The 19325-nt window shown below is 36.8% G+C and overlaps 1 protein-coding gene across 2 annotated transcripts in view; it reads left to right on the forward strand.

The window, feature by feature from the left end:
* Positions 1 to 19325, forward strand: part of zfpm1 (zinc finger protein, FOG family member 1) — a 107671-nt gene that overhangs the window by 44135 nt on the left and 44211 nt on the right. For both annotated transcript variants that reach the window (XM_006641277.3, XM_015368117.2), the window contains exons 2-3: positions 4286 to 4429; positions 12743 to 12814. In XM_006641277.3, the coding sequence (XP_006641340.3) occupies positions 4286 to 4429; positions 12743 to 12814 (216 nt within the window). The remainder of the gene's footprint in view (positions 1 to 4285; positions 4430 to 12742; positions 12815 to 19325) is intronic.

Below are 19325 nucleotides of genomic sequence, written 5' to 3' on the forward strand. Positions count from 1 at the left end.
CTGTAATCTTTAAATGAAGGCTGAGCTTTTACACTGCTATAGCTGTGAGATGAGGACCCACCTGCTATTTGATGTTAAATACTGTGGTTTTAGTAAAGATAAATTTTTGCTTTACCTTTCCACCTTCTTTGGCCCAACACTTTGTTTGTGGGACTGAGTAACATCGCCATTCTTCGCCTTTTACCGTATTGTCTTTTGAGGAAAATCTCGCTCACCCACATTCAACATCATTTCCTGGATCACAATCATCGTATTGTCAGGTACCTCCCCACAGTTCTGTATCTTATGAAAGAGAAGAATCACCCAGGTTAGGATTTGTGAAAGGCTGGGTGAGAACTGAAAAGCTGCTTTTTAGTTCATTTATCACTAGGTCTGTATTTTTGGGTGTTTTGCACGGTGTGTTTTTAGTGTTTACCATATTTACATGTGTGCAGTTGAAAATGTAATATGATTATAGGAACAGTAAATAAGCAGTTAGCAGATGCACATTAGCTGAATTTATTTAAATTAAATTTTAGAAAACAGGCTAAGAAGTGCAAATATTTGCATTAATGTAGTTTATTCAGGGAAAGGTAATTCAGGGAACTGTGGATTTATGTACGTTATATGATAATGTGCGTGCTTACAGTTTACAGGTTTGAACACATTATTAAATATTTGAAAGTGGATCAACCTTTAACACAATTAAAGGAAAATTGTATAGAACTATTCAGTCATGTTTGTCATACCATTTGAAACACTGAATTTCTCTCATGAGTTATTGTTCACAGAGATGTGAAAAATCAGGCGAGATCTCTAGTATTTCATCCATTTTCAGATAATGCTGATGTCTGCAAGATTTCGAATGCCTCATCACTGACCTGTACCTATAAGCTTGTCCATCCTCTCACAGAGTTTGAAACAGTGGCATTTGAGAACAAGATACCATTTTTCACAACCGTCTTTTGTTGCCCCTGTTTTCAAGTCCTATTAAAAGTATTTTTACTTAGTTGCAAGAAAGAAAATCCCAGAAACTTTTGCTGCACCAATTGATGTGGGAAGCAGTGATCCAGTGATTGATTCATTAAACCAAAACCCTAATGGAAAAAAAAAATCATAATTCAAACTTACATTTTAAACATGAAATATAATTGGAATTTTAAACACAGAAGTCCTTTGTACAGTTATGATTAAAGGAAAATTAATTGTATGAAAAGGTCTTCATAAGATACTGAAAATTAGATCTCCAAGCCCAGCTACATTATTCTAAAAATATTGTGTATGGGATCTATCTTTTTTTTATTAAGTTCCAAATCTAACTGTGTTAATTTTATCTAAAATTGCAATGAACCATGCAGGCGTGGAAGACGAAATTAGCCTAAAGATGTTTCATTTACAAAGAGAGAAACACTTTGTCAGGCCATGATTGTTTCTAAGCATTATCACAGCCTCATTTTTAATTGCTTTGGAAGTGAAATTAACAGAATTAGAAAAATTGCCTTTCCTTTTTCTACAAGCCTCTTTATTCACGGTTATTATTGTGTGCTTTGTATAGATTATAGGCTCCTTTGTTCTGGCAGTGTAAATATATACGCCTGCAGTCACAGCTTTAGCTTAGAACAATCTCCATTCATTGGAACTTAAATGAAAATTAATTTATGAAAAGAAGAAAAAAATTCTAAATCAACCAGTGTGAAATATCTTCAGATTTGCTTTTTTTATCATTCAGTATTTTTCTTTTGTTTTTGTATTTTTGTTTGGCGTATGTATTTTTTTTTCAATTTGCCTACACAGAAATGTACAAAATGACAGTCCTGAAGTCCGATCGCTGGATTGTTTCCTTTTGTGTGTGTGCGTGCTTCAAGCATTCCACTCGTACAGCTCCGATTAGAAATGGGTTGTCATCTTTTATGAAACAGAGTATTCTTTTAATAGTCTCTATGATGGCGCATGTCTTGCAATCATACAGTCATTCGGAGAACAATGGTTTGGTAATGGTGCAGGCGAGTGTTTGTAATAGAAAGAAGCTAATGGAAAACTACACAGCTTTCTTCCCTTTTGTAGTCTTTTATTCTCTTTCTGCTTCTCTTCTTTACCGTCCCAAGCAGGCTGTCTGCATGATCCAGTTTTAATCCCGTTTCAGCCTTCCCTTGCACCGGACTGTGGAAGTATGCAGTTAACGATGAGCTTTTTTTTTACGTTTATTTTGTTGCTTTCTTGTTCTTGGCAACCTGTACAGTTTTAGTATTCAGGAATTTATTTGAACAGATTTGGGGTTTTGGTGTTTATTTTTATAGCTTCGCATAGAAAACATTAATTAGTTTTACTATTCTGACATTGCCTGGGGACGTTTTGGGGATCATTGTTTTTTTGAGATCTTAATTTTTTTTCTATATGGTCGCCAGATGAGTCTCTCTGAGCGCATATATAGCCACTTGTGAATTACCCAAAGTAATTTTCTGTATAAGTGCCTTACATAAGCAAAATAAAATGTGCAAAATAGATCAGAAACTACACTCATGTAGTTCATCCAAGATTCAATGACTTACAACTTTTCTCTTACCTGCATTGTAAGGGAGGGCTAGTCAATATAAATTAATGCTCCTAAATTTCAAACAGAATATAGTTGTCCATAGTTACTCCCATTTAGTAAATGCCACATTGTGTATGACAGTCAAAAATAATAATTCTGTAAGTATGCTGGAGATTGTGAAGTGGTGAATTTGGTGTTATCATTAGAGACTTAAATTATTTTTTTCTCACTCAGTTCTGATATTTTCCTTAATTTATTATATATACTCAATTTCTTTAAGATTTAGAAAATGCTCTTGAAGATATTTTATTAATATAGAGTAAATGTTGCAATTGTTTCATTTCTGCTCTTTATAAGATGCTCAGATGCAACATTGTGGCTGTTGTCCAGCTCTGTTTTTCATTAAACATTGCTAAACAAACAACAATTTGGATATTTATTTCACATTTAAACATTCATTTAATTAAATAACTACATTTCTATTTAATTTTACTTTAATCGAAACAGCATTTAAATGTTTGCATAATGTGACATTTTTAGAATCCTGATTGTAGAGTTCAAAAGTACTTGTATGAAATAAAGTACCGTTGGAGTGAAAGTGCTTTACACTATGTTTTACTATGGTTACAAATATTCAATCTTGACCCTTTTTAACTGCATAGGCCAAAAGTCACATTCACCACAGTAATAAGCCACAAAACCACAGTTTCATCACTCTATGACATGATGTCACACCGGATAGAATATCACAGGGTATTTAGGTCAGGAAGGGGTTGTGTTTGCAACACCGCAAATTAATGCTTGTAGTGCATTAAGTGGAGCAGTACCCATACATAGTCACCAATACCATCCTGCGCTGTGTGTTGAATGTTGATTTTTCTGTGTATATTTCAAGTTGGAACTGATTTTGTGGAGGAAAATTAAATTTCTCATTTATTTTTTCTTGTGTTTAACTAGATAGAAAACAGTTCAGACAGCAATATTTGAAGGGAATATTTAATGTTTGGTGGCCTTATTGATATCGCATACGTCTGTTGTTAATTTAATTTTGCATTCATCACAAATAATTTTACAGTTATCACCGCTTGGAAGAGTCCTTCTGAGGCCTCCAAACATTCAAAATTCACCATTTATCCTTTTTCAATTAGATATGGTCTGCAGTTTTATTTCAGTAAAAGGTTGTCAGCCATTTCAAAATGAGCGGTGACATTGAATTTTTAATACACATCAGTTGTTTTCAAGTTTCATGTTATTGAAGTAGAAGTTGACGGGCAGTGTTTTCTTCATCGGTATGGTATGGTTTCTGTTAAAGTGGGCTTCTTTTTAATGAACATCCAAGTTCCATTTCTGAAGGGCAGTGTGGGCAGGTGTGTGACTGATTGATGGATACAGTATGCCCACTTTAAAATAATGAATGTCTTTTTAAAATACTCTACATGTGGCGCTCGAAATACATTAGGCCCGGGGAAGTCGAATTCCAGAACTTCTAATTAATTCCAGTACTGGGTTTTTATATAGCCAGCTCTTTTAACTTTTTCTTTAACATAATGCGACAGCAGGTTGTATCAAAGACTTGAGCTAGAATGCCTTGTGTTTGGCTGCCGTTCCATCATACCTCTTGAATGAGAGAAGAATCTTTTTTTTTTCTTCTTTCAAATGTAACTTGAATTGTTTTCTATTTGAAAGTGATCTCCAGCGCGCCCTGACCACAGGCTGGGATGGTTTGTGTGGGCAGCAGGTCTGTAACCAGCTTCCTGTCTTTGTCTCCGGAAGGTTCCGTGGGGGACTTGGAGGAAGGGGATGATAACCTTCCCGATGAGCACAGTCTGTCGGGAGAGGAGGCCGGAGCCTCGGATCAGGACGACTCGGCAGAGTGCGAAGACTCCAGCCCTTCTTTTGGGCCCCTGTACAACGAAGGTAATTGGATAATTAGGAGCGCAAACGAAGCCCCATGATGTATAGTAAAAAATAATCCCTCAATTGGTCTTCTGTATATCCACCCCCTAAAGGTCACCTCATCATCCCTCGCTAATGAGTGATTAGGTGCTGCTGCCTTCAATCACACTACAAGTCATTTGCAAATGTTTCTGCCCCGTTTCCAGTGTTAATTAGGTATTATCTGAATATGTTTTAGAAAACTTCCCCGACAACATTTAACTTGAACTTTCTCCTCGGATTCCTCATAGATGGGACGTTAAGGGGTGATTCTATGACAATTTTTTTCCTCTTTGTTTGGAGATTCATGGGTACCCTTTCTGAGTTACTTTAGAAAAGTCTGTAGTGTTGTGAATTATGCTAGGCTGGAAAGTCTTCACCCTCAGCAAGAATGGAAACAAACATTTTAATTCTGTCTAGTCCTGTGACTTAGGAGCAAATTTGTCTGCCCTTTCTAAAAGGCTGGCCTGCATCTTGTGCTCTGTTGTATCGACTTTGTGTGAACAGTATTTGCAACAGTGAAGCACCTGTCATTAAAAGTCTAGACATACTGTATATTAATTTTGCACATGTTTTTTTTTTCTTAGTTATTAACAAAAGTTTCATGGATGTAATTGCAGACCTGTACTGTAAAACTCTCGTTTCTGTATGCCCAATGCTTGGGAGATAATATTGTTTGACTCTCACAGATGGATGTCATTGATCAGTTGGATTAAAATGTGCCAGCCGTTCAAAGTAACTACTATGAAACCATGTGGAAGGTGGTTTAATAGTAAAATTATCAAATAAGTAAGTTTAGATCTCACGCTGATTCAAGAATGCATCTGCAGTCACTGTTTTTGTAAGATCTGCCTCAGGATATCATCGTTGGAGATCTTTAGTTTATTTAATCAAGAAAGCTATCATTGAAATAACCGCTTTACGGTTTAATTGCCCTGCTTTGTAACCTACATAATATTACATGGTATACCAGCTGTTGCACTATTTGCTGATTTTATTCCTCTTAATTTCCATTGCAGAAAGCTTTCTCTTTCACCATCTGTACCAGTGTATGACCTATTTATATCCCTGTTGCTCTCCTCACCAGTTAAAGTCCCTGAGAGACTCTTTGCCATTCCTAATCCTGGATAGCCAAAACAAGAAGGACTTCAGGAATTCTTAAAAGTGGCCTGTTAAAAATATATTCTATTACTGTTTTTTTTTCCATGGTGCATGAAAAGTAATTTCAAATGGGTAATCATTGGTACTACAATGTGTATTACATATAAAGCAGTAAAGATTTTAAAATATTTTGGGTTAAATGAAAATCTATATTATCAATGAACGACCGGCATGAAAAGAGATTAAATATGTACCAGAAAAATACAGTAATCCCTCATTATACGAGCTTAGATTGTTCCTCAAAAACTGCTTGAAAATGTTCCATCAATCACCCAAACATCAGCTTAATACATCACAGAATGGTACCTGATTATGAAAACAATAATGTTCCTGGTTAACTATTGAAGTTACATGCTTAAAGTCATTAGACAATGCATGAACAATAACACACCTGCTCCAAGACGCTGGGACGCTGGGACGTTTCTCCCAGACACAGAGGAGTACCACTGACCACACCCAAGAGTGTTGGCAAAGCTTTATGATAGCCCAGCTTGTAAGAATGAAAAACTGCTTGTTAAATGGAAAATAAAACACATAGGAATTATTACATCTTGTATAAACAAAAATAGTGGTTGCTCTTATAAGGAGGAATTACTGTATCTTTATTTTTCTTGAACATAAATGCTTAAAAGCATTCCTACGTATGTACCAAACACACATTTCTGGACTGTATTTTAAAATATTTTTGTTCAAGGTTGCCTTGGCAGGAGGCTTTTTTTCTATATACAAACAATCTTGTACACATCAAAGAGAGGGATTATTTACAGGAACAGTCTTGTCAAATGTTTACATGGGCCTTTTTTAAAGTGTAATAAAATTATTCAGCTTCCTCTCGTTATCTCATGTAACTGGATGGTTCATAACCTCAGTTTTCTCAATATTTAACAGTTTATTGATCAATAGGTAGCCAGTTTCACCTAATCGCCATAAGCAGAGGTCATGGTTCAGTTTCATCAGTGAAATGCATCAGCTGAACGTTTCAGGACACTAGCTCCATTCTGGTGTTATTGCAGAGGAAAAGGTGTAACAAGATGTTTCAGCAACTCAATCAACAATTCCACAAACTGGCGAAAAGTGAAACCTTTTTTCCAATTTCATATCTTCAGTAAAACAAGACTAAACCACTGAGTCACCCACAATTGTCACAATGTTTTAATTGTTGTGTCTGTTACTAAAGTGCAGGTGCATGTCTCGCTGGTCTGCCTTGTACTTTCACAGGAAGTGAAAGGCAGCTGCACTGTTTTCTTTTGTTATCCATTATCTTGGAAAAGTGGGTGTTACAAATTCCTGTTTTGTTTTTAATTAGCACCTAAAAAATAGATTTTGCTATTCTGCGGTACTTTCGACTAGGAACGTTTTTTCTATTTTTGTTTTTCTCAAACATTTAATGAGCAATGCTATTTAACAAGTTTAGGAGGAGGTCATGTTGCACTTCCACCCTCGTATGTATAAATACTCTGTGGCTGCCCACACCTCTGTGCTCATCTTTTCTAGCTCCTTTCCCTCTTCACCAGCTGTACCCTTGCAGCTGCCTCCCTGGTTCATTCCTCAGAAGTAAGGGCCAAGAGGCATGACACTACCAGTCTTCAACCAACACTGTCATTTCCTCAGACATGTGATTTAAGTTTACGTTCTCTATCCCTTTATATTAGGAGGTTTGTTTTGGCATTAATAAAATTAGTCTGAACTACTGAAATTGAAACTGTGCTATTGATATTGATGAAGGAAACACTTAGAGGGTGTTGTCCTCACACAGCTGATGACCGATTCTGGATTTACTTGTTAAAGCAAGCAGGTTTATAACATCAATCAAGCTTAAGGACAGCTCGTAAATTATTCAGCCAGTGAACATACTTTCTTTCACGAGGGTGAGCCCTATAGTCCAGACATCACCAGTTTGAGCCATTGGTAACATCAGAGTTGGAATCAAAATTGGCTGGGACATCTTTGATTTAATGTGCAGTTGTGATTAACGGAGTGTCTATAAGCTTACATTGTTGTCGGGGGAGACTCCTGATAAAACAAAACTGATAATGAAGTATGGTGTGGTTTGTTTTAAATAGATACCGAAATTATCACTTTTTTGGGGGGAGATTTTATTTTTATCCCTAAGTTCAGGCTTAACAATATACAGAGGAAACATTAAGAGAACAATGTTCTCTTTATGTGAGAAGTTTATTTACTTAATTAATCTGAGTAGCAGGATGATTTTTGTGCTCATCAATTAAGTCTTAGGTTTTGTATGAGAATTTAACTTCCCTAAGCCTAAAGCTCATTCCAAATGTTAATTATTTTATTTTTTAAACAGTGTTAATTCCACTAGAAGGTTAGACATTTTAACAGTGTTCTATGTTGGTTCTTATTTTGCTCTTAAATATTCCAGTAATTTTTAGAATTTACTTCAACCTGATAAGAGTTGGTTGGTTTTGATAAACTTATGGAAATTTTGTCAGGTGCTAATCGGGATGTGATTTGAGATAAGCTTGGGTTTTTTTTTTTCCTCCACTGATAGAAACTACACGTCACCTTGGTTTTTTTTTTCAGGCTTGTGTTTTTGGCCCCAACTATTATCAGAGTTCCATAAATCAGGGCTGTTTGAGGAACCTGTTTTTTTCTACCTGTGATCAATAACATGGACTTTATCAGGGCACTGGTGGCCTAGTAAAGGACAGAAGTTCTTATCCGCCATCTGGGACAGAAACACACGATAACCAACCCATAATCCTACACATTTTTCCATTTATAAAAAAAGAATTGCTCTTCGCAAATGACTTTCACACAATAGGCTTGAGATAAAATATTTTGTTTTGAGGTCAGCTGTAGGTTTAATCGTGCGTTTTGTTTTAAGAACATCCTGGCAACATGCTGTACCTGACTTTGGTTTTTGAACTGATAATTCTCTGGGACACAGACATTGCAAAGAAGAGTAATCCATTGCAGGTTTCAAATGTCGTAGTGTCCCAAACATTTTTACAGCGAAAACAATTTAAAATAATGTCAGCTTCATACAGCTCTCTGCCCCAATTTGCTTAATAGGTAACACAAAGGTCAGTTGTGTATAAAAGTGTTAGCAAACCCTTTATCAGTTTTACTCTACTTTTTATGTGAATATTGAAATTGAAATGGCATAATATTCTCATCTTCAAATATTTTTTAATCCTAAAAACATTGAGTCCTAATTAGAAAAGATGGCCTAATCTCGTTTTTCAGAGTCATGGGGAAAATAAGACTAAGAAATATGCTGGGTCATTGCACAAAGTATCTGTCTTATTAGGATCCAAAAGACATAAAAATAAATTAGATGGTGTCTGAGTGGCCACAATTCAGTGGCTGAAAGCCAGTTCATACATCATGACTCATAGTTTTTTGATGGTCTGTCTAGCACTATGTGAAGGAAAGGGGACTAGTTAAAATTAATACACGTTGTTGACCGAAAACAGGAAAACTGGATGAGCTTTGAGTATATGAATAAAGAATGATGTGTTTTGGCCTGATGTTTTCCTACCTAGTTTGCTATACAAGTAATATACAAGCCCCTGGTTGAACCAGGTTTTAATTCATAATAAATAGTGGTCCGCAATGGAGATTGTAGAGTAAACAGGATTTATGAACATTGGAGATTATGTGCATTTTACAATGTGGGGTGCAGACGTTTGTCCTTTGTGGGGTGTTGGAATAACATTGAATGACTAATTAGCTCATTTGGAGAGAGTGCATGTAACGTATTAACCACACCATCATACTATGGACAGATGAAATTAGGGGAAAGACAAAACAAGAATTTAAATAAGATGGCTCCCTATGTCTGGGGTGATACTGCTTAAACAAGCTTTATCTCAAAACAGTTACATTTGTGGCTAATATAAAGAGAGAGAGGGCGCTGTGCTTGAGGTGTTAATCCTTTAGAAGATTACAATAGACGCGTCACTGAGAAACACTTTCTGTTTTGTACGTATCACAGAATCATTCTGTTGAAGACCTGAGATATTGTGAAAGGTAGGGGCTTTTCCAGAGCTGGACAGGGAAGGAGGTTTTGTGAAAAAGAAAAGTAGAGATTTATTTTAAAAAGTTTGGAATGGTTCCAGGAGCTGGTGTTACAGTTGTTAGGAGACTTTGCCCTGCTAGCATTAAAAGGAAGTTAAGAAGCCTTATCAGATGGAGAGCTTTGCTGCTCACTGAGGTTAGGGAGTTGGAAGTTTTAGCCTCTGCTGTGCCTGGTACCAGCCTTCTTGATAAAGTTGATAGGTAGATAATATTAAAAGCAATAACTGGTGTTCCAGTTCTGCTCCTGCAGCATACTGCTACAGGATAAAATCAATATGCCATTCATTTTGATTTATAGCTGGAAATAATGGGACTGTTTTGTGAACCAGGAGGAGTTAGGAGGGGTGGGGGATTGATTTTGTTTGATGCAAATCGCATCTTTGTCTCTAATATTAATAATGTGAACGCTAATGACGTCACATGAGGGAGCAGTTTATGGCATGTATCGATTGAATTATCAGTGGTTATCGGAGTGAGAATGTAAAAGCAAACATGCCCTTTGTGCAGTCAACTGTGGCCCTTGTCTAAACAGATAGGTGTTTTATCAGAGGCTGGGTGGGGGAAAGGCAGGTGGAGGGGGGATTTGTTCCTGTAGTTCATGCAGAAAATAGCCATCATCCGGTCCCTATGAATTCACTGCATGCATCATTACGTTTGGAGTGGCGAGTAGGCCGTCTCAACAATAATCGTGTCGATCAGTGCACAAGAGAAAGAGGTTTTGTCTTCCGATAAGGTTTTCTGTTCGGTCCTGAAATCACTTGCACCAATCTCTCTGCTGTTGTGGTACGTTTTAAGTGGCGGAGCTGTAGAGTTAAGCATAATGAATGGTGGGTACTGACAAAATGAAAATACTGTAGGTAATCCCCAAAGCTGCTGAAATATCTGAAATGAAATAAGAGAGTAACATCATGTGGACTGAAGGTTCTTAACACTTTAAAAGAGCAGGTGATGTGCTTACGTAGTCTTTTTCAAACACACTTTGAATTACATAACATGCACATAAACTACTATATGTTGATTCTCATTTTACTTAGTACCTACCCAGTATCTTCTCTGGTATTTTGGAAGAAATGTTGTTTTCTGCTGTTTTGCAGAGGTCGTGGACTCTTTTCTGTATTTCGGCCCACTTTCTAAATTTGGATTAATTAATCATTCACCACTGACAGCGATACACTGGAGTGTGACTTCGACTGTTGCATTAGCAATACGTCACATCAGAAAGTAATTTGAGACCAGGTGAGGAGGTTCAGTGTCACGTCTGGTGAAAATCAAGATGGCAAACAGAAAGGAACCAGAGAACAATGCCTTCATAATATGTCTATGTTGGATACTGGGCTGAAGTCAGCACAAGATTACTCAACATCTAGTGAGTTTGTAGCCAGCAATTTCTAACCTGGCAAGACTTCACAGTCCAACAGCCGGTCAATCATAGGCCACAATTTGGGAGACCACAAGTCAAGACACCTCTCCAAGTTTGATGGGGAGTTCAATATGTAAGGCTAGGGCACGCTCCTCTAGTTCAGTGGTTCCCAACCTTCATTTCTGTGAATCAGTGGTTTAGATGCTACAGAAACGGCTCTTGTAGTGATTGATGACGACGCAACTGTACAGTACCAGTTACCTCAGGGCACCTGCTGCCCTTCCTGCAGGCTCATCCTGATGAGTAAATATTCCTTCACATTCTACTGTGAAGGTAACAAGCTTTCTCGTGGGATGAGAATGTGGCGCGTGGAGGAGGCTACCCAGGCATGTGGTTGAATCCACCATCCTGGTCTTTCAAGTAATAGCAGGATTAGGTTCTTGGATCTATTAGCTACTGTCTACCAAACAGGCCACATGGGCCAAATGGTTACCTCTTGTGTGTAATCTTTATTACGGAATATTCTTATCTGGAAGTCACATTGCGGAAGCCCTGCTTGCCAGAGCTGAGCCCCGTTGTGGAATGAGCTGGGACAACCTGTAGCACCTAGGACTCAGAGACCAGTGAACAGGAACATGTTTGCCGAGGTCCTCCGAGAGAAATGGGTCCCAGAAGACAGTATTAGCGATTTGGTCCAAATTATGTGTTGCTACTAGCAGTCACTACGCGCGCTACTAGCCTGTGATTTTCACAGCAGGTACTGCGTTGATGACAAATGTTATTCAGCAAAATAAATTTGCCTGTGAAATGTCTATTCAATACAATTTTGATTTATATATGTAATAACTGTCTTTTTAGTTCAAATTGATGCATCTTTGAAAGTTCAGTATATTTTTAATTATTGTGCAATGTGACCAAATGGGTGGTTAACATGTGATGACATAAGGCTACTTAACCAGAAGTTAACTAAGGCTGGGCCTCACCATTACTGGGGTGGGAAACCACTGAAGAAAGCAAAGGTGATGCTGAAACTGGAATAGCTGAACTGGTAGATGACACTCTTCTATCTGAAAACCCCTGTATAGTGACAGGGGACAGACACTATGCTGTAGGAGCTGCCATCCTTCAAATGCAACATTAAACCAAAGTCCTGATTTCTTTGTTGGCGCTGTTCGGAATAGTAAGAGCTTTAACCCTGGTGTCCTTGCTAAATTCAGCTCTGGGTCTGTACAATTTGGCCTACCAAAAGTTCTCCCTTAAATCAATTGGTGAAGCAATTTCTCCCGTCTGCTGTATCTCACATCTGCTGTAGATTGGGGCTGCAGTTGTAGAAGGGCTGCCACTTGTCACTGAGTGAATGCTGCACTTCAGTGGTAGATCAAGTTGGCTCTCTCCTATGTGTAAATTACTTCTGAAAACATTTGGAATGACAATCCATATAGGAATGCAATTAATTATTAATCATTTACACTGAAGGGTGGCATCAATGTTTTGGCTTGCTAACCTTTTATAGAGCTTTTGTTATAAAAATTGGATGATACAATGTGAAAAGATATTAAAAAAACTGAGAACTCATGACATACGTCTGAATACTCCTTATATCAAAACTTGTACCATTGTTAAACACAGCTCGAAATTAGCTACTCTTCCATTTGGTCCCATAGCCCACCTTCACATTTATAACACATTTTCTGTTTTCTTTTTGTGTTTGTCTCTTCTCGCCTTTGCAGAACCAACTACAAATGAGTCACCTGGCACACCTGAGGTGCAAGAAGAGAAGGAGCCCCACTGGAGTGGCCCAGGTGAGACCCCTTTATATTACAGTGTATATTATTGGCAACCTGAGAGTGTCTGCACGAGTCAACATGTCCAATAATTTATTTGAGAAAATACAGGTTAGACACAACTCAAGACACTCATACATACTACACCTAGTGTGAATTCACTGACAGGAAAGATATAAAGTCAGATTTCGTCTAATATATTTGTTCTGCTTCTTTTGTAAAAGGCATTTTGTAAACATTGGGAGGGAATGGAAAATGGACAATAAAGTAGTAGCTAATGCACTGTTTGCAGCATTAATAATAGTTTTTTTTAGTTTTCTAAATTTTAATTGAACAGACATTGTGAGGGAATTTGTGGAACGGAAAGTGACATTGACATTCTGTTCCTTTTAGCAATGAATTGTTGGTATGGCAGACAAAACATAAATTCAAGGTGACAGAAGGTTCGGTTAAAGTTGTTAAAAACTATAACTTAGATCACATTTTACAGTTCTCCTTTTAAATTTAGTGATGTGTTCTTGTGCAGGTGCTACTGGTACTCTCATTGAATAAGTTGGGCGTAACAGATTATTTTTTTAGCAGCCATAAATGACTTCAGATCTTTTTTCATGTGTGTGCTTTCAAATCCTGCAACCACACACGGGAGAATGAGGGAGTGCTGGCAGACCCGTCTGATCCTCCTACCTTCGAGCTGCTTGTTTTTACCATGTTGCACACAGCACAGTCCAGTACAGGAGTGTCAGACGCTGATTGGAAGAGAGGTACATCCCTCACCTATGCTGTTTGTACGGACACTACAGAGTCTGTTCATGTGAATTGGCTTCTGGGAAAATTGGCTGTGATGTGACTGTGTGTTTGTGTCAGAGTCTGTGTCTGCCCTGCGATGGACTGGCGTCCCATTCAGGATGTGGCCCTGTAATGAGTAAAGTGGTTAGAACATGGATGGATACATAATCTGAACAGGTGGTTTTTGAGGAGGTGCAGTGAAGTGGTTGGAGATCACTGTGCAATGCTGGTGCTACTGGGCAAAGGTGAGCTTAACAATAGAGGCTGGGTTAAGTGATAGGATGCCCCCCCTCTCCTTCTGTCCAGCTTGGATTTGGCCATTCTTTGGCTCAAGCTGAGGTTGAAGAGCTTATCGCGTCTTTTCCAATACTGTACTTCAGTTAGTTTTGTTGAAAACATGGTGCTGTTCCAACAGCCTGTCTATAGCGTGCCTGAAATAGCAGCAAAGGCAGGAATGGATTCTTCACCTTGAAAAAGCTGACAATGAAGGCATGAATGCGAAAGTAGGAATTCTGTTGTCTGTTTTTTTTTTGCTTTCCCGGAACACAGCGGGTTAAAGAATGCAATCAGCTAGCAGCTCTTCATCTTCAATATTTCTTTTAAGTCCTGTAAGTTTGCTGAGTTGTTTTTTTTCTTTTTTTTTAATTCTTCATGTGAAGATGTTTCATTATCATCCTTTCCCAGCCTGTCCCTATAACAGTAATTGGAGCGATATTAATTGCTGTGTGGTTGCTGGTTGATGGCAGCCCAGTGATGTTAGTGCGATAGGGTGTTCCTTCCAAACTAACTGCCGAGATAGGCATTCTATCAGCTCTTGTGCAGGCTTCGTATTTATCAGGAGTGGGATTGGCAAAAGGGAAACTTTGACCAGTCTGAATTTTTCTCTTATCGTTCAGATCCCTCCACCCCCCCCCCCATCCCCCCTTCTTTTTTAATGTCAGCAGCAAAGGAGCTGAAGATGTGGACTTGTACAGACAAGGGTTTTGTAATCCGCTGCTGTATCAGTTATTTCTCTCCGGCTGTAAGCTAAATTTGCTTGTATTGGTTGTGGTGGTGGGTTTTTTTTTCCTGAATATCTCTTTTTTTTATTCTGCCTCTTCTGCTGGATTTCTATGGTTCATTTATTAAGGCAGAAATATCACTGCATAAGTGCTCACATTGGTAGAGTTATGTGCGGATACCCTCCATTTAAAAGCAAACGGACAGTCGTTTGCTCTCTTCTAAGACATTTGGTGTATTTTGTTGAGGCAACACATCCCTGAGACAAGAATGGAATGTGTGTAAGGTAAAGATCAGAGCAGGGCTCCAATCCAGGGAAAATATGATAGGGAAATAATTACAGAAAATGCAATCATAATATTAGTTGCTTTTTTATCTCAATAAATTAAAACAGGCAAGCTTTTATCTTTGACACTGTGGGACATAATTTCCAATATGTACAAATCATGCTAGTGGCATAATGATGGAGAAGGCAAAAAATGTGTTTATTTTGCTGTGGACATGTATTTCATTAAGAGGGTGGATGTTTAATGGAAATCCTTGTCATTGTTTTGTGAACTGTCTTTGGATTGTGTTTTCTTTATTAAAAAGGACCCTTTTATGGTAAAACATTCTGGAACTGTACTTTAATATTGAAGTCCAGTCATGACAGGTGGCAGTTTCTTTAAGGAGCAGAGTCACCTTTTTCATTCTTATTTTTTACCGTTGTGCCTTCTTAAAATCTGAAGTGATTTTGATTTTGTATAGGTTTTGTTTTTGATATTATATATATATAAAGTATATATTAAACTTTTATTTCTGTAATAAGGCTTTCATTTGTGGTGTTATATTCATTACACATTTTAAAAATTAAAATGCACCCTTTTGTGCTAGATGACGCCACTTTGATATAGAATAAGATCATTCTGTATGTATATTCCATTAGCTCACAAGAACGTGATTTTCTGTAAAAATTAAAAGCTCGCAAGTCAACTTGGATAATTAGATTTTAATGAAAAAAGTGAACAGGAAGTCATATTCTTTAAATTAATGTTAAGAAGGCAGCTGACACTCTTCTTTTTAAATAAGATCTCATATGAATTAATCCTGACCATTTTCCCTGTTAAAATGTAAACATGCTTTTGTTTAAACTAAACACCATTTCATCTTAAGTGTTCGTCTCAGTGCTTAATCACCTTTCCCTGCTGCATTCCGGTTGTTTGTTTTGCCAACGAGATTAAAGGTAAAAAAAGTGTAAAAGGTAGAAAAATGCACTATCGGGCAATATGCGATATGGCGAAGCTTAACCCTAATGGAGAAAGACACAATTTAATCTATAACATGTCTGCTGTATGATATGCAAAATAAATTATTTAAAAAAATTATCTTTAAAATGACCTTGCTCGCTGGGGGGTTTGATACTCTTTCTACTTAAAATTCTGATATGCAAATGGCCGATAGCTATAATCCTTAGTCTGTGCGAAGATTGTTGCTGCCTTGTCCCCTTAAATTGGACGACAGATTGTTACATGAGGTAAATGAAATGAATTCCATGTTGAAGTTGAGGTCTTACGTCCTAGCGACTGCTTGCTGAGCTTGTGTTCTCTATTTTTTCCTCAGTTTAGGTATGGAGTTTTGTTTTATAGGGAGTTTGTTGGGTGTTATTGGATTGAATCATAAAAGAATGCCTGCACATTACAGAAAATGCTTTTTTCTCCTTGAAGTATAGTTATAATATAGTTGTATATTGAGTATAGTACAAGGTTACTAGTACATAAACACATACATTTAAAGTTTTTTTTTTACCATGTGCAATATGGTATAAAAGTCTTGATTTGGAGTTCTCTTTGAACAGAAGAGCTAAGCAGACAAATGGGGAAGAAATTGAGCACTTTTTAAAATCTGGAGTGTGTACATAAGGAGGTTTTTGTAAATCTTTTAGAAATTACATCTTTGCCTTTGGACGTTTTTCCTGGAGTTTCAGCAAAACAGATAAAGCACATTATGTAAAATGCAAAATGAACAAATTTAACGGCTACATTTTATCACACCTTGATTTCCCCTTCTGCAGGGGGACCAGCAGCTATGAAATAGAGTTAGGCCTTCATATTTTTGGATGCATGCACGTGCCCGTGTAGTGTACGCAACATGATTTGGTTTGATTTCTACCATTCATTAAAGCAAATCAGGACAACAATTTAAATCCTAACTTGTTGCACCCTTTAAATCCACTGAGACATTGGAAAGAGTGAGATGTTGAGACATTGGAAAAGGAGAGCACTAACTTTATTTTTCATATTTACTGAGGTGACATCTTGAATCGAAGTCAGTCCATTGCCTCACCAAATAGCATATTTCTCATAGTGAAACTAGAAGCAAGATATGGTCCAACAAGGTCCCATGACAAAAATCTGTCAGTTAAGAGTAGTTACATTGTATTTATACCCCTTAATCTATACGCAGCAGTTTAGAGCTAATAGGGTTTTGTGTATGCAAATTCCAGTCACTGGAAAATTACAAGGAAAATGCAATAAGCGTTATTCAAATCAATTCTTCCATTAAACAGGTTAAATAGCATTTTTTTAATTACATTTTTAATTTTAGCTTCTAGTTTTTATCTTATATATAGAGTTTATTTATTTTTTTGTTGTGAAACACTGAGGAATGAAACATTTAATAAATACTGTACAGTATATGTTCATCTTTCTGCTTTTTTCATTAAATGATTGGTGGTGAAAGGTTTCATACTGTGTGTTAGATGGTACCTGCTACTGTATATTGTACACATTTTAAAAAGTATCCATTTGGTATACTGTATATGTGAATATTTCTGTTTTGTAAAATATAAAATTTGAAAATTTTACTTAACAGAAAATTTCATTTTGTGCAGCCAAATCAATGAAATTTTGTAAGTTATTATAACCCCTAAAACATTTTATTTAAACAGAGTATGAAAATACTGTATTTCTTAATCTCACGGTTAACATGCTGCTAATAACCTTAGCCTTCTTTGCTTTACCAGAATTGACACTCAGACATGGGAAAGATTTCACACTGTGCATCTGAGGTCTTTCTAACCTAGTTTCAAGCTGCCTGCCTTCCTCATCGTCATTCAGTCAAAGCCTGCTGTCAGGCAGGGAGGGGACAAGCAGGGCTCTTTTGAATTAGAGGCAAGGGGCTGGTTGGGTCCATGTAGTATTTTGTAAAGTAGCAGAACTGTATTAATAATGGGTACAATTAGAATGATGAAATTACTTAATATTTTTATATCCTTTCTTGTGCAGTTACCCTAGCGCTTGAAGTTCATATTGTTTAAAAAGAAAAAAAACCTGCAGGTTTGTTATCAGCAAGAGAACACAACGGTCCAATGTGAAACTGTTCCACTTGATGGACAGGGCGGGAGAGATCATCACGATTATTCTCTCTGACTTCAGTTTGGTATGTGTAGGCGGATTTCATGGCTGTGTTTATTTTGTGTCATTTGCCTGCCTTTGCCTACACTCTGCCTTATTGATAGCTTTGGATTACAAGGCGTGCTGAGGTAAACATCAGGCTTATGAAGGCCCAGGATGATAGAGTTGTCTTGTATTTAAGAAAAAAAATTGAACAGTGAAAGCTGACTTTAGCAAGAAAACGAGAGAGGAAAGTTTGGTCTGTTTATATTTGTCTCATAAAGCAAGGATCCAGTGTTTCATTTTCAAATACACTTTAAGGTGTTATTCGGTGACTAGTTCAGTAACATGTTAGAATATCATCACCAAATTTTTCCCTCTTGTTCAATGAATTTGTTTTAGTTACCTTGTTCCTTAATTAACTCAGGGTTTAAAAGCTGCAAGCGTTTATTATGTATGAGCAAAGGAAATTGATATAAAACAGTTCTCTGAGAGTCTTTTATAATAATGTACCCCCACCCAACAACAGTTAAAATTGCTCTGCATCCTCCATAAACAGTTTATAATACAATAAATATTTTATAAAACGTTTGTGTCCATAATCAAAGTTGCCCAACAGTAAAATAATAATGCTATCTGATATTTATAATCCTGATGTTCAGCAGACATAATCAAGTACCTGGCATGCTCAATGTTTAATTTGACTTATTTTATATTTATTTTTTCTGTTTTATTTGATAGTTTTTCTAGAATATTGTATTAAAAACCAAAGACTTGTTTTTTCATTTTGCATCTGAAGTATTTTGGCCAGAAAAATGAAAAAGGAATCATTTTTATGTCTTATTTAAAGTGTTAAAAGCATATTAGTTAGATCTAGTTGGTGACAGTTTTAGAACAATTAATTTATATGATCTTTGTTTTTGGAATGTAGAGTTGTAGTGAATTTGTAAGCCTTTTTATAACTTTAAAGAAAATGTTTGCTTCAAATGAAAACAAAAACACTTTAATCAAGTTTTCCGAGCACTGAAGTCATCACAGTTACTGTATTTAGTATGTTAAAGCAACACAAAATGATTTTTTATTTCTGACCAATGTAGCATTTTAATAGAAAAACGTGTTATTTTAGAAGAACATAACTTAGTTAACATAATTTAGTCTAACTTAAAAGTTTATATGCAGTATATTTTGAGTTGTTGGATTCTGCTGTTTGGGCAATTCTAGATGGTATTTTCTTTAGAAAAAAACTATCTGCCAATAGGAATTTCTATGTCTGATACTTGTGTCAATGTACTGTATAAATAATACATTGTTTTCAGAAAAAGAATCAACAAGAATGCAATTTGCCTGTTTTTCATAACAAGGACAAAGAGATG

Source organism: Lepisosteus oculatus, chromosome 20, assembly GCF_040954835.1.
Source record: "Lepisosteus oculatus isolate fLepOcu1 chromosome 20, fLepOcu1.hap2, whole genome shotgun sequence".
Taxonomy (NCBI): Eukaryota; Metazoa; Chordata; class Actinopteri; order Semionotiformes; family Lepisosteidae; genus Lepisosteus; species Lepisosteus oculatus.